The sequence below is a fragment of the Saccopteryx bilineata genome, chromosome 2, assembly GCF_036850765.1.
Source record: "Saccopteryx bilineata isolate mSacBil1 chromosome 2, mSacBil1_pri_phased_curated, whole genome shotgun sequence".
In the NCBI taxonomy this organism is placed as follows: Eukaryota; Metazoa; Chordata; class Mammalia; order Chiroptera; family Emballonuridae; genus Saccopteryx; species Saccopteryx bilineata.
Genome location: NC_089491.1, coordinates 722937 through 738207, shown reverse-complemented (window position 1 = coordinate 738207; position 15271 = coordinate 722937). Strand labels below are relative to the sequence as shown.

The window sequence follows — 15271 nt, the reverse complement described above, 5'->3', positions numbered from 1 at the left end:
AAACGCCCAATGGACAGAGCATCGCCGTGCGAGGTGGGGGGGAACTTTGATAGGGAGAGAGGAGGCCTCCGCTGGCCAATACACAGCGAGCGAAGTTGGGAAGGCGGGCCTTAAGCGGCTCGATTGACGAACTGGCAGCCAATCAAACGAGGCCCCATTGCCAGCCTCGGTCTGACTGCCCAGTAGGAGGCTGGCGGAGGCGGGCGCGGCGGCTTTATAAGCGTTGGCGAAGCGTCGGTTGTACCATTCTGCGCGCCCGCTCCTCAGCTCTCGCTCTCACTTCTCCTCCCGTGCCGCCGCCGCCGCCGCCGCCATGAGGGAGATCGTGCACCTGCAGGCCGGCCAGTGCGGCAACCAGATCGGCGCTAAGGTGCGTAGTTGGGGGCCGGGAGCCCAGCGCGGGCGGGGCGTGCCGGGTAGGCAGGCGGACAGGGAAGATGGCGGCGAGCCGGCGGGCGGCGCCCCCGCATTGCGGGCCCCGAGCGGGACCCCGGGCCGGGATTCGGGCGAGGGCGTCGGCGCGGGGCCTCCGGGGACCGGACCGGCAGCGGCGGGGGATCAGGGGGAGGGGAGAGCCGCGCCCGTCCGGGGCGGGGCCGGCTCCGGGCACCGCCGGCCGGCGTGACTCAGCCCGGCCCGCCCGCCCGCGTCTCTCTGCAGTTCTGGGAGGTGATAAGCGATGAGCATGGCATCGACCCGACGGGCACTTACCACGGAGACAGTGACCTGCAGCTGGAGCGGATCAATGTGTACTATAACGAGGCCACTGGTGAGACCTGGCGCCCCTTGAGCCCACCTCTGCTGCCGCTCCGCCCGGCGGCCGGCCCCTCCGCTAACGCCTTTCCTGCCCTGCCCCCCACCCCCGCCCAGGTGGCAAGTACGTGCCCCGCGCCGTGCTCGTGGACCTGGAGCCGGGCACCATGGATTCCGTGCGCTCGGGACCCTTCGGGCAGATCTTCAGGCCTGACAACTTCGTCTTTGGTGAGCCGCGGAGGGGGGCTGGGTGGCGCCCTGGGAGCCAGGACGACTCAAAGGTCAAGGGGTGTCCAAGGTCACCACTACCTTCCGAACGGCCGAGTGGAGGACCGACCTGTGAGCCGCACTGTACCTCGCGGAGAAGCGGGCCCCCAGTGCACGCCCTCCTCCCCCTGTGCGTCACTCAATCCCTCTTCGGAAGCAGCTTTGGGTGGAAGGCCCAGCTGTCCGATCTGAGAAGGAGCGCGATGTAATCTCCCTGCAGTGAAGGCAGTGGCGGCTCATCTGTCCTTCGGAGTTGGCAGGGACGGCGGTGGGAGGGGCTGGCTTATTGTTAAACCGTGGCAGCCCGACCCCAGCTTAATTTTTAATTAGGCAGGTTGTTGCCTTATTTGGGGTTCATCTGCTTTATACCTGCAGAGTGAGCTTTCCCTGACAGAGTGTCACCCTGTACCATATTACCTTGCCTTGTTGACTCACTGGTCATTGGAGACATCTGTTTGGCCAAGGAGTTAGTAGCTGCTCTCCTTGCAGGTCAGAGTGGTGCCGGGAACAACTGGGCCAAGGGACACTACACAGAGGGCGCGGAGCTGGTGGACTCGGTGCTGGACGTCGTGAGGAAGGAGGCGGAGAGCTGTGACTGCCTGCAGGGCTTCCAGCTGACCCACTCCCTGGGCGGGGGGACTGGGTCTGGGATGGGCACCCTCCTCATCAGCAAGATCAGGGAGGAGTACCCGGACAGAATCATGAACACCTTCAGTGTGGTGCCCTCGCCCAAGGTTTCGGACACTGTGGTGGAGCCCTACAATGCCACCCTCTCAGTCCACCAGCTGGTAGAGAACACAGACGAAACCTATTGCATTGATAACGAGGCTCTCTATGACATCTGCTTCAGAACCCTGAAGCTCACCACACCTACCTACGGTGACCTGAACCACCTGGTGTCAGCCACCATGAGTGGGGTCACCACCTGCCTGCGCTTTCCTGGTCAGCTCAATGCTGACCTGCGCAAGCTGGCCGTCAACATGGTGCCCTTCCCACGCCTGCACTTCTTCATGCCCGGCTTCGCTCCCCTCACCAGTCGGGGCAGCCAGCAGTACCGGGCCCTGACGGTTCCCGAGCTCACCCAGCAGATGTTTGATGCCAAGAACATGATGGCTGCCTGTGACCCCCGCCACGGCCGCTACCTGACCGTGGCTGCTGTTTTCAGGGGCCGCATGTCCATGAAGGAGGTGGATGAGCAGATGCTTAATGTTCAGAACAAGAACAGCAGCTATTTCGTTGAGTGGATCCCCAACAACGTAAAAACAGCTGTCTGTGACATTCCACCCCGGGGGCTAAAAATGTCTGCCACCTTCATCGGCAACAGCACAGCCATCCAGGAGCTGTTCAAACGCATCTCGGAGCAGTTCACAGCCATGTTCCGGCGCAAGGCCTTCCTGCACTGGTACACGGGCGAGGGCATGGACGAGATGGAGTTCACCGAGGCCGAGAGCAACATGAACGACCTGGTGTCCGAGTACCAGCAGTACCAGGATGCCACGGCCGAGGAGGAGGGCGAGTTTGAGGAGGAGGCCGAGGAGGAGGTGGCCTAGAGCTGTCTGGTACCAGGAAAGCGTGGAGTCGTGAGAACTCTTTATTCACTCACACCTGTTCTCTGATAGCCCTGTCGCACTGTGTACCTGGTCTTCCTGTCTTGACATCACATGCTGTACAGATGCCACCCCATTAAAAGCATTTTCATAGCGTCTGGTTTCTCCTCTCCAGTTCCTTCTGGTAGGCCTTGCGGGTGCTGTCGCCAAATGTCAGCGCAAAGTGGTTTTGCCTGGCTGTAAAAGGCAACCAAACAGCTGACCTGTGCTTGTCATGGGCTAGTGGCTGCTGGTGGGTTGGGGCAGTCATGTCAGCACAGGCTTTGGGGTTTCCTTGCTACCCTGGGGACTGGCCTCCTGAAGGCAGGCCTAGCCTGTCCACCCTGAACGTCCAGAAGACCAGTGCTGTCTGGAGGCAGCTCGTCTTGGACTTAGTACAAGAGGTCCTCAGTCCGTTCCACATTAAGGAAAAGGGGATGTTGTGTCAGGGGACCCCAGGGACATAACCCTTGCCCTGTGCCTGTGGAACAGCATAAGGGGCCCCAGCCATCTGACCCCACGGTGATCAGTGCACTTACATGGTATGAATCCCATGTAGAAGGGTATCAGGCCCTGGCTGTTGTAGATGGTGGTATTGGGCCAGTGTGTTCGGGGCAGCCTCTCGCCCGGGGCACAGAAGGGGTTTCTAAACAAGAACTGGGAAAGGACAGGTGTGGCTGCCATGTGCTCCCTCCACCAGGCAGCAAACTGTCCTGGGTGGGGCAGTGCTGGTGCTGACTGGTTAATGCCCAGGGGTCTTGTCTTTCCCTCCCCACAAGGCTCCAGTGCAGGAAGCCTAGATAGACCTGGACCAAAGGGCAAAGACTGGCACCTGACCCAGGGGTGAAGGGGTGGGGGGAGTCTCCTAGGAAGAGGGCTAGGCAGAGCCTTTCTAGGGAAGCTGGCTGAGGACTGCCTGCTCAGAGGCCTGGCGGTGGGAGTGCCTCCAGGTTGGATGTCCGCGTACCTGGTTTTTGTCAAACTGATCCATGGCCTGTGTGACCCCATCGCGGTAGTTCATGCCCATCACCCACGCAAACTGGGGGATGAAGCCAGCATACCCTGGGGGAGGAAGAGGTCAGGGTGCCACCCCAGGTCTCCACCACCTGCCTGCTCCCAGCGGGGTCACAGTCTTCCCAGGCTCCTTTCATTCCCTAAACATTGGCAAGGGCTCCGGGAAGGGAAGGGCCGGTGGGCACCCCTCCTCACCTGTTCTCACCCTCGTCCTGCTTTGGCCCCTGGGGCCTTGGCAGGGGGGCTGTCCCTCTCCCAACCCAGGCACCCACCTGAGATGGCCTTGCGTTGAATCAGGTTGGGGTGATCCAGCTGGGGTAGCCTGTGGAACCTGCCTACATCTAATGTCTCCTGCTGGTGGGCTGGGGGTGGGTATTCGTCCCTCCTGCAGTGGTACAGCTAGGACAGGAAAGGAGGGAGCAGGTGACTACCCCAGCCCCGGCTCTGAGTCCTGCGTGGGGAAGGCTGGTCCCAGCGTGTCTCCCAATTACCTGGTACCGCTCAGGGGCCTCGTGAGCAGCAGTGGGGGTTTTCCAGCCCTCCTCCCCATACGCCAGCCGCAAGCCTGGGTGTCCGAGGCCCCTGGAGTCCCCCTTCCTGCCTGGTGGGCACGGGGGGTACGGGGGGTAGGGCATGATGCCAGCAGGCCGCAGGATCTGCTTGGATACATTCTCTACCCCTGACGGCCCTTCAGCGTCCAGGTCCTGGGGTGGTAACCGGCCCAGGTTCTCAAAGTTCTTGTAGGGCTTCAGACCTGTACGGACAGGGCAGCTGTGAGCGACAGTGGGCAGCAGGGAGGGGCAGGGCCGGAGAGCAGTGGGACCCCAGCTCACCAGTGCAGTGGGGGATGTAAGGCTCTGTCAGCTCACGGCAGGGTACTGGAGGCGGCTTGGACTTGCTGAAGTCCTCGATAAACTTGGGCTTGGATACGGGTGACAGCACGGAGCATGGGCTCTTCTGTACGCTGGGGTCTGTGAGCAGCTGTGCTGTGGTGCGCCCATAGGTGTTCCCCACCTGGTAGCGCAGCTGCGGGTAAAAGCCAGCATAGCTGCAGAGGGAGGAAGAGGAGGTGGGGTCAGTGGGCCAGGACAGGACCCATCCTGCCAGGCCCAGGCCAGGTACCCAACCTCGGAACAGAGGATGCAAGGACACCTGGCTCTGGACCTCTGGAGGCTCGAATGGGTAGCATATGCCAAGCACTGAACCTGCATCGTCACCACCACCATCAGATAACCAACACCCCCCCCCTTCCCTGGTACCCAGTCGTCCAACAGCAGCAAGCGGCTTAAAGATGACCGAACAGAGAGCTACCTGGAAGCATTTACAGGGATGGTGACAGGGTCTGGGCCCAGGCACAGGGAGGTCCATTGTATACCAGGTGGTACCCCTGGGAAGGTTTGGCAGGGATCCGCCCAAACTTTTGCCACCCAGGAAGATAGCAGCCAGTGAATGGGACCAGAATTTGGGAGGCAGGCGAGAGGGCTGCTGGTTGAAGTGACGGCTGAGCTGAGTGGCACCTAGCCATGAGGGCAGTGGCGTGGGCTTTGTCGTGAAGCTCTCGGAGGTCCGGAGCCCTCTGCTTAAGTCTCTCCCGTCCCACTGTTTCCTCCAGAACCACTGTGAAGTTCGGTCTGGTTCCCTGCCCACCGTCCCACTTGCTCACATGGCTCTACATGTGCGTGTAGCTCTGCACACACCCTCTGTGGATCTCACTTGGGGGGTGGGGCTGCCTCGTGAGGCAGCCTGGCATGGATGACGATCAGTTTTCTTGATGCTTATCTCACCTTTAGCGTGTGGAACACTATGGAGTGAGCGTCTGGCACGTTTTCTGCCGGCCTTCGCCAGCTGCCACGACTACCCCTGTTTTCGGCCCCTGACGTGCTGCCCACCTGGCATGGTCCTTGGCACCACCAGCTGGGAGGGTCGGTCTGGGCCCCTGAGTCCTCCTGCCCCTTCAGCCTTTCGGCCTCACCCCCCTCCCTGGAGACCAGCTCTGGACGTCCCCTCACCAGTGGCCCGAGCCCGCTGCCTCAGCCTCTCCCTGCGGGAGTCCTGTGCTTACCCAGGGACATAGTGAGGTTCCGGCGTGAAGAGGGTCTGTTTCTGAGTGGCTGTCATCTTGCCTCAACTCCACCTTTGCTGTGCAGCCCCTGCCTCCTGTCCAGCTCCCTTCCCTGGGAGGAGTCCCTGTTACCTGGCAACCATTGTGAAGAGGCCCCACTGCGGCCAAGACCTGGGCCAGGCCCCTCCTTAACCCTGTGAGCGCTCCCGCTCCCAATTTACAGGCGGGACACCAAGGCCCAGACAGGCAACAGGCTGGGAGGTGTGATGCCGAGGACCTCGGGGTTCAGAAAACTGGGATTGTTGCTGCAGCTGAGGCCCAAGTCAGCCCTGTCAGGGAGTGGGGTCCAGGATGAACCCCAGGCAGCCAGCAGCCCCCAGGCAGAGGCTAAGGGAATCAGTCCCTCACATAACCTAAGCCTGCTCTTCAGACAAAAGGCTTGGAAGCAGGCCTGACCAGGCAGTGGTGCAGTGGATAGAGCGTGGGACTGGGACGCAGAGGACCGAGGTTGGAAACCCCGAGGTCGCCAGCTTGAGTGTGGGTTCATCTGGTTTGAGCAAAGCTCACCAGCTTGAGCCCAAGGTTGCTGACTTGAGCAAGGGGTCACTTGGTCTGCTGTAGCCCCCCAGTCAAGGCATATATGAGAAAGCAATTAATGAACAACTAAGGAGCCACAACAAAAAATTGATGCTTCTCATCTCTCTCCCTTTCTGTCTGTCTCTCACTAAAAAAAAGAAAAGAAAAAAGGCCTGGAAGCTTCAGAGACACGTGACAACCCTCCACAGTGAGGTTGAAAGGTCTCTGCCCTGAGCTGGGTGCTATTTTACATTTTAGACAAATTCTGATTCTTACTTTCTTTTTGTAAGGAAAGACTTGAACCATACAAAATATCATAAGGAAAAAGATGAGCAGGTTCACCTGACCAACGGTGGCACAGTGGATAGCACATCTACCTGGAACGCTGGGGACCCAAGTTTGAAACCCAGAGGTCACCAGTTTGAGCACAGGCTCACCAGCTTGAGCATGGGATCATAGACATGATCCCATGGTCACTGGCTTGAGCCCAGAGGTCACTGGCTTGAAACCCAAGGTTGCTGGCTTGAGCCAGGTGGGTCACTGACTCATCTGGAGCACCCGCTCAAGGCACATGTGAGAAATCAATCAATGAACAACTAAAGTGCCGCAACCACAACTTGATGCTTCTCATCTCTCTCCCTTCCTGTCTCTCTGTCTCTCGCTAAAAAAAAAAAAGATTAGCAGGTTCAAGTACATGCCAAAAAAACCCATCATAAACAATGCTAAAAGGTAGACCACAAACTGGGGGAAAAGTATGCAACAAGTACTATGAACAGATAGGCTAGCAGTATGTGTGTGTGTATGTGTGTGTGTGTGTAACCTTACATGACAAAAGTATGAGAAATTACCACCCCACTAGAAGAGTGCATACAAAATGTGAACATCTTAAGAAAAAAAAAAAAGTGATCAATAAACATGTGGACAGAAGGTTGAAGTCCATCAAATCAATGCTGATAATGGTAGTTTCTCACTGCTGGCAGGGTGATGGTGAGAATTATCTTTACTTTGGTGCAGGCTAACTGGAAAGCAATCTAGGTAAACAGATCAAGTCCATACAAGAAATGACACACTTCGACCCACTGCTTCCACTCTTAGGAATCTCTCCTAAGGAAACGGTAGACATTTAACTGAAGACATACGTGCAGTGTCATCCATCGTGGCCGTATTTGTTAAGAGAGAAATCAGAGCTAGCCTAGATGTCCAACAATAAGAGCTCTGTTCACAAAACCGTGCCTGTGGCTGCTCTCGACTCTGCCCTCAGAGAATACTGTACAGCACAGGAGGCCCCGAGCACTGGCTGCGAGCCCCTCACCCTGATAAAACCCGTGTTTCCTCAAACGAGTCTCTGTTCATCTGGCGTGCCTCCCAAAGCCAGTCAGGGTCAGTGCTGGATGGGAGGGATCCGGACAGGAAGAGACACGGTCAGGGTGGGCAGGGCTTAGAGGATGAGATGTTCTGGACTGGGCCCTGCCAGTGGATTAGGCCAAGGTCAGGGCTGGAGCTGACAAGCTGGTCAACTTCAGAGGGCACTTTGAGGGCCCTGGTGCCCAGACAGGCTCACACTCCGCTGGGCTATTCTTTCGTACTTCAGCCTGGGCAGCCTCAGCCATCTGTGATACCCTCTGGCCTCTGTGCCCCCAAGTAGAATGTGGGCTCCCACACCTCAACCCTGACAGGGCCACCAGGCACTTCACGGCCAGGGCTGCGTGACAAGGCCACCAGGCACTTCACGGCCAGGGCTGCGTGACAGGGCCACCAGGCACTTCACGGCCGGAGCTGCCTCTAAGGCCAGCCCAGTCCACTCCGACCCATCCGACCTTGCTTTGCTTTTTTTAAACTATTTTTTTTTCATTTTTATTTTATTTATTCATTTTTAGAGAGGAGAGAGAGAGAGAGAGAGAGAGAGAGAGAGAAGGGGGGAGGAGCTGGAAGCATCAACTCCCATATGTGCCTTGACCAGGCAAGCCCAGGGTTTCTAACTGGCCACCTCAGCATTTCCAAGTCAACCCTTTATCCACTGCGCCACCACAGGTCAGGCCAGCTTTGCTTTTTGAAGGAATGGATTTCCTGCAAGGGTTTCCTCCTCTTCCAGGGAGCCTCCCTGGACCCTCCATCCTACCCTAATGCTTCCTTCCAGGTGGCCCTGCACAGCTGGGCATGGCATAGTACCCACTCCCTTTTCTACCTTCTGCCAAGTGTAAGTCTCCCAGAAGCCCTGATAGAGTAACCCCCAAAGTCCAGAAAAGGAGAACAGTTGGGACAAGGAAGGGGGGGACAGGAGGCTAAGCCAGGAGTCACCCAGGCCGGGTAGGGGTCCTCCTGACATAGGTGACCCAGGGTGACCCACCTGGTAGGTCAAGGGAGGGGCCTCCAGGGATCCTACTGCCTCAGCCTCTCCAGGGCTGAACAATGCTCTCCCCCCCCCCACCTCCCGGAATTCCCGGCAACAAAGGGGGCGGGGGCGGAGCATGACGGGCCAGTGAGATCACAGAGCCTCAAGGTGGCCATGTGGAAGGCAGCCGAAGACCCCGACAATGAATTTTGACCAGAAGGCTGTGAAATTCCTGGCAAACTTTTACATCAATGGAGGCCAACACTGGACCCATGGTCCCCTGAGGCCACAACCATTAGTGCCAGCCCAGTAACTTTTAGGGCAAGGGGTGGGGGCGGGAGCAGCTCGATGGGGCAGCCAGCAGTCTGGGTAGATGGAGGCTGGCCTCTTTCAGGCTCAAGGCTGCTGTGCCGTCAGGCCCAGGTTCCGGGGCCGCCTGGCAGGAGACGTGTTCCCCAGCATCGCAGGAGTTCCCAGCGGGCCTCAGGATGTACATTGACCCCCTGCGGGAGTGCCCGCCGATCTGCACCCAGATCCTGAAGGAGCTGCGTAAATGGAGGGGCTTCTCCAGTCTGGTCCGGAGAGGCGGGCAGGGGCGGGAGGGGCCTGCAGTGAGGACCCAGGTCCCAGGGCTGTTTCCTAACAGGGCAGGAGCGACGCCCGCCAATCGCGACCAACCTGGACAACCCAGGCCCCACCCAGTACCAGGTGCCCGATGCTTCGGTGCGTGAATCCACCCCGCACCCTCACTTCAGCATTGGTCGCAAGCACCCGACCATCGGTGCGTGCTCCTCCCCCGCGCAACCGCAACGGCCGCCCCAGCCCCACAAACGGGGCCTCGCCCCCCCCCCCCCCGGCCTGCCCTCCCCCAACGACACTGTCCCCACTGCAGACGGCGGTGGCCGCAGGGCGTGGCAGACTCTGTGGTTCCAGAGCGAAAGCCCCTTCACGCAGAAAGTCGACTTCAGTCGGGAGCTCAAGGTGGAGAGCGGGGCCGCGAGGTCCTGCGGGGCCGGGGGTGGGGGTGGGGGCGTCGGGCTGAATTCAGCAGCATCCTTTCCCCTTAGTGGCCATCGCCCGCCGACTACTCTCCACTTGGCGGCCCTTCCGTCCCGGCTTTCAGCTTTGGGTGCCGCCGCTCCGCTTCCAAAGCAGCCGAGGCGCGCGCGCGTCCGGGGCTGCCGCAGGCCTGGGGTGCAGGTCCTTGTGCCCAGCCCACGTTGCAGGCCCCGGGTGAGAAGCGCCCCAGCCCCAACACCTACGACACCCTTCCCGGGTACCGCCTGAAGAGCCGGCGCCTGCCTGCCTTCTCCTTCTCCGTGAGCCGCTCGCCCGCGCTTGCCTCCTGGGTCAAATCCTGTAAGGAAGGTAGTAGCCTCGGAAAGGGGAGGCCCCGGCTGCGCAGACACCCGCGGAAGGTGAGGGCTGCGCAGCGGCTGACGTCATAGCCTGCATGGGGCCCCCACCTTGTCTCTCTGCAGCCCACTCCCCGGGCCCAGCCGCCTACTACGTGGAGGATTGCTATAACTCGCGCTTCCCCTCGGTGCCCGGCGTGGTTATGGGCGTGAGAAGACCCAAGCGTCATGACACAGGCCCCTTCTGTGCGCTTTAGAGCCCGCTGGACTGAGCCCGGCCAGGCCAGTGATCACATGGACCCTGCTCCACCCCAGGGGGCCTTGGCAGTCCTCCCTGTGGAACTCGGTGCCCTCAGTCTGTCATTCTCGCCCTCTGGGCACCCTAATACACCCTCCTAGCAGACTAACACTTCTGTGAGCTGTGGACAAGGTGGGCCCACCCCAAAGCCCCCGCCTGCCCACCTCCACTGCATAGATTCTGTTGGTTCTTCTGAACTCTGCCGTGTGCGGGGCTGCCACCCTCATCCAGTGAGACGTCTGTCTTGCAGATGTGTCTTGCCCTGGCCGGGGTCTCCCTTAGTTTCCCCTTACATGCTCTCTTCTCTGGGATGCGTGGGGGGCAATCTGAGACTTTCTGGCCTACCTCAATATGGAAGGGGTCCTTCTGGGCAGTGCAGGTAACCCCATCCAGAGGACCAGGCTAACTGCCCATCTACCAAAGAACCAGGCTGCTGAGCTGAAGAACTGACTTTTGGGGCAGAAGTGGGGGTCAGACTCCCCGAACTGCCATCTTGAGGTGAGGTCAGCCTGCCCAGCCCCTGGGGAGGGCCCAGAGGACAGAGGACCAGCTCGTCAGAGCCTGTCCCAATTTCCCCCAGCCCCTGTCCAAATATCCTGTGAACTCACCCAGGGCTGTGCAGGCTGAGCCACAGCCACTAGACTCCCTGGGCGTTCCATGTTAGGGCCCTGCCCTGTTTGCAGTAACCTGGATGTTGGACTATCAGCCTGCTTTTTACCTGGGGCAGGCCCAAGACTGCAACAGCTGTTCCTATGGTGGTCCATAAACTCTTCTGCAGACAGGCCAAGGCCCAGGGATTCCTAGCATGACCTCTAGGGCTGAACCAGATGGGGGGTTGAATCCCAGCACCCGAGAGAATTAGTGGGATTTCAGATGCTTGTTGCTGGGCCCGGCTGACCAGTTCAGCTAGTGGTCAGCAGAGAGCTGTGGGAGCTCTGGTCTTGGGAGGTTGGCCCAGGATGGGGAGACCCAAAGCCCTGCTCATAGACACACCATCAACAATCCCTAGGGCTCAAAGTCAGAAGTGGGACCAGACAAGAGTTTGCTGGGCAGCAGTGTGGAACAGGCTGTAAACTGGCAAAGTCCTTATAGCCTAAGGCTTAGTTTAAGACTAAGCTCTTCCCCACCCTTTTAATACTAAGATCTTTTCAATTTCCTTCTAGCTTTTCACCACACCCATGACTGTTGCATGATGTGGGGTGGTGTACTCTTTTTTTTTTTTTTTTTAAAGATTTTATTTATTTATTTATTTTGGGGGTGGAGAGAGAGAGAGAGAAGGGAAGAGGAGCAGGAAACATCAACTCCCATATGTGCCTTGACCAGGCAAGCCCAGGGTTTCGAACCGGCGACCTCAGGATTCCAGGTCAACACTCTATCCACTGTGCCACCACTGGTCAGGTGGGTGGTGTACTCTTATGAGGAATCCCATTTATGCCTCAGATAAGTGGCTTTGTATCAGAGACTTCCTTATTTGCATATGGCTTAAAGGCTTTAATTTTCTCCACTAAAATAAAGCAGACCAGGGGCTCTCGCTCTCTGTCCCTGCCATCAGCGTTGCAGAGGCCTCCCGATCCCATCCTCTTTTCTCAGTGAGTCTATTTTCTTAATTCCGCATCTTTCTCAGGACCTGGAATTACTAGCTGAGCTGGTTGCAGCACAGCAAAAAAGGGAATTTTATTTATTTATTTTTATTTTTATTTTTCTGAAGCTGGAAACAGGGAGAGACAGTCAGACAGACTCCCACATGCGCCCGACCGGGATCCACCCGGCACGCCCACCAGAGGGCGATGCTCTGCCCCTCTGGGGCGATGCTCTACCACAACCAGAGCCACTCCAGCGCCTGGGGCAGAGGCCAAGGAGCCATCCCCAGTGCCCGGGCCATCTTTGCTCCAATGGAGCCTTGGCTGTGGGCGGGGAAGAGAGAGACAGAGAGGAAGGAGAGGGGGAGGGGTGGAGAGGCAGATGGGCGCCCCTCCTGTGTGCCCTGGCTGGGAATCGAACCCGGGACTTCTGCATGCCAGGCCGACGCTCTACCACTGAGCCAACTGGCCAGGGCAGAAAAGGGAATTTTTAGCAGAGCAAACCTTGGAAATCAAGACACATGAAAAGGAAGAGGGTGGCCCTGACCCGTTAGCTTAGTCAGTTAAGCGCATCAGCCCAAAACAACAAGGTTGAGAGTTCAATCCCCAGTCAGGGCACACACAGAAAGCAACCAAAAATGCACGATTAAGTGAAACAAACACTTCCCTTCCTCCTCCCCTCTCTCTCCCTTCCTCATTCTGTCTCTCTAAAAGTTAATTACAATAAAGCCTTGGCCAGATAGTTCATTTGGTTGGAGTGTGGTCCTGGAGAGTGGAGGCTGCTAGTTTGATTTCCTGGTCAGGGCACATAGAGGAGCAACTCGATGTTCCTACCTCCCTGCCTCTCTCTCACTCTCTTTCTCTCTCTCTCTCAAAAAAAAGGGAGAGGGGGCCCTGGCCGGTTGGCTCAGCGGTAGAGCGTCGGCCTGGCGTGCGGAAGTCCTGGGTTTGATTCCTGGCCAGGGCACACAGGAGAGGCGCCCATCTGCTTCTCCACCCCTCCCCCTCTCCTTCCTCTCTGTCTTTCTCTCTTCCCCTCCTGCAGCCGAGGCTCCATTGGAGCAAAAGATGGCCTGGGTGCTGGGGTTGGCTCCATGGCCTCTGCCTCAGGTGCTAGAATGGCTATGGTTGGGACAGAGCGACGCCCTGGATGGGTAGAGCATCGCCCCCTGGTGGGCGTGCCGGGTGGATCCCGGTCGGGCACATGCGGGAGTCTGTCTGACTGCCTCCCCGTTTCCAGCTTCGGAAAAATCCAAAAAAAAAAAAAAAAAAGGGAGAGGGTGTGTATTTGGTGTGGTGAGCCTGGGGACACTGCGCTGGTGGGATGGAAGGTGAGCTGGAGGGATTGGAGGGACACAGAATCTGGGTCCAGGAGGGGATTACACACTTAGCAATAGGGAGCCCATCGAGGAGGCAGTGCCCACCAGCCCTGTGACCTTCCGGAATTCCAGGGACTCACATTCACAGCCTCAGCCTGAGGGTCAACCAACTTGTGTTAGCTTGGGGGTTAGATGTTCATGGTGATGTGAGGACCACCATCCACTGCCCACTCCCACTGCCAGCCCAGGGGCGGCCACCGTCTCCCCCGCCCCCCACTGGAAGCACAAGAACGGAGAGGGCATCACGCACCTGGTGGGACCTGGTGCAGGTAGCTTCTAGGGTGGCAGTGCTCCATGTCCTCAAGCAATAATACTGTCGACCATAAAACAGAATTGACGGGGTGTCTCACACCACTGGAAAGGATTTATTCAGGAAAAAGAAGGGATGCCGTGGGGTAAGTGCAGAGGTAGTGAGCAGATGAGACATGACAAAGGTTAAGTACTTTAGAGCAGGAAACAGAAGTGAGGGAGCAGGGCTGTCACAAAGGTAGAGCCCTGTTGAAACCCTGGTTGTTCTATAGGGCTCTCAACAACAAGGAGATTGACCCCCAATCAGAAGAGGGGTTTCTCCAAGCTGACGAAGAAGCAGGGTGCCTGTCATTCTCAAGCCCGTCCCTGCGAACTTGGAGGGCTGAGGGAGCCTCAAGTGCTTATGTTTGTAATGGTCTTTTTTCTGGTGTCCTGGCTCTTTGCAATCAGTAGAAATTGGGGGCTTGGGGTTTTGTATAGGGACCTTCACTTGCCATACTGAAAATTAGGAATTTCAGCCGTTTTTTGTTTTTTTTTCCCCCTCAGGTGACATCTACAAGGTGAACAAGGTGATTTGCCATATTAACTAAATCTGTAGTGGACATGGTTTCCCACTCCATCCTGGTCACTTTAACAGAAGGGAAAGGTCTCTGTTCAGCCAGAATTTTCCTTAAAAAACAGCCGAGGTCTTATTATAACTGTCACAAACAAAGTCATCAGGCGTCTGTGAGCAAGTCAGAATTTTGCTCCAATCAACAAGCTTTGGGAAAGGCTACTGTAATTGCTTGAGGTCTCCAGCCACTGTTCTAGGATTTGCCAAAAAATCAGGTTTATTTTTCTAAATCCCTTGCAGGGTGGTTATATCATGTAAGTCTCATCGAACACTACACTTGGTCTTCATCGACTGGCAAATGAACTAGCTGATCTAAATCAGGAAACCCGAGCTGGTAGGTTTGAATATCTGTGTCAAATTCTTCAACAAATCTGTGAGGAGCCTCAGTCACCTTGGGGAATTCTCTAACTATGGCTCGCCATTCAATTTCAGTGCAGAGAACGCACAAAATTTAAGGTCTATGGAGATCCTCAGAGAGCTTAACTTTAAATTCGGAAAATAGTATCGGAGGCAAGGAAGCAGGTAGTGGGAGGTCAGAGTGTGAGGAGTTGGAGCTGAGAAGGAAAAGTCTAAGGGCTCCAGGGATGGTCCCTTAGACAAGGAAGTCAAGGTGAAGGGCAAGACAGCACCGTGGGCCTGACCTGTGGCAGCACAGTGGATAGAGCATCGACCGGAAATGCTGAGGTCCCAGGTTCAAAACCCCGGGGTTGCCTTGATCACAGGATCATGGATATGATCCCAGGGGGTCATTGCTTTGGCTTGACTACCCCCTCTCCCTGGTCAAGAAATATAGGACAAGTAATCAATGAACAACTAAAGTGAAGCAACTCACTCTCTCAAAAAAAAAAAAGCACTGTATTGGAGGCAAACAGGCAGCTTCTGAAGCCTTTTATTTTTCTTTATTTATTTTTTTGTATTTTTCCGAAGACAGAAACGGGGAGGCAGTCAGACAGACTCCCGCATGCGCCCCACCGGGATCCACCCAGCATGTCCACCAGGGGGCGTCGCTCTGCCACAATCAGAGCCATTCTAGAGCCTGAGGCAGAGGCCACAGAGCCATCCTCAGTGCCCAGGCCAACTTTGCTCCAATGGAGCCTTGGCTGCGGGAGGGGAAGAGAGAGACAGAGAGGAAGGAGAGGGGGAGGGGTGGAGAAGCAGATGGGCACTTCTCCTGTGTGCCCTGGCCGGGAATCGAACCTGGTACTTC

At 57.2% G+C, this 15271-nt stretch overlaps 3 protein-coding genes across 3 annotated transcripts; 2 read left to right on the top strand and 1 right to left on the bottom strand.

The window, feature by feature from the left end:
• Positions 1-232: 232 nt before the first annotated feature.
• On the top strand, positions 233-2723 carry TUBB4B (tubulin beta 4B class IVb). The gene is made up of 4 exons (XM_066255609.1): positions 233-370; positions 661-769; positions 871-981; positions 1510-2723. The coding sequence occupies exons 1-4, from the start codon at positions 314-316 to the stop codon at positions 2568-2570; spliced, it is 1338 nt and encodes a 445-aa protein (XP_066111706.1). The 5' UTR covers positions 233-313; the 3' UTR covers positions 2571-2723.
• Positions 2716-5738, bottom strand: CIMIP2A (ciliary microtubule inner protein 2A). Its single transcript, XM_066255608.1, has 7 exons — positions 5683-5738; positions 4454-4668; positions 4112-4374; positions 3893-4019; positions 3574-3668; positions 3146-3263; positions 2716-2804 (listed from the first exon to the last, which is right to left on the bottom strand). Exons 1-7 carry the CDS (start codon positions 5736-5738, stop codon positions 2716-2718), a joined length of 963 nt encoding a protein of 320 aa, XP_066111705.1.
• A 3054-nt stretch (positions 5739-8792) lies between these two features.
• Positions 8793-10202, top strand: STPG3 (sperm-tail PG-rich repeat containing 3). Its single transcript, XM_066259194.1, has 6 exons — positions 8793-8901; positions 9008-9165; positions 9221-9371; positions 9483-9571; positions 9658-9949; positions 10072-10202. Exons 1-6 carry the CDS (start codon positions 8793-8795, stop codon positions 10200-10202), a joined length of 930 nt encoding a protein of 309 aa, XP_066115291.1.
• The last annotated feature ends 5069 nt before the right edge of the window (positions 10203-15271 follow it).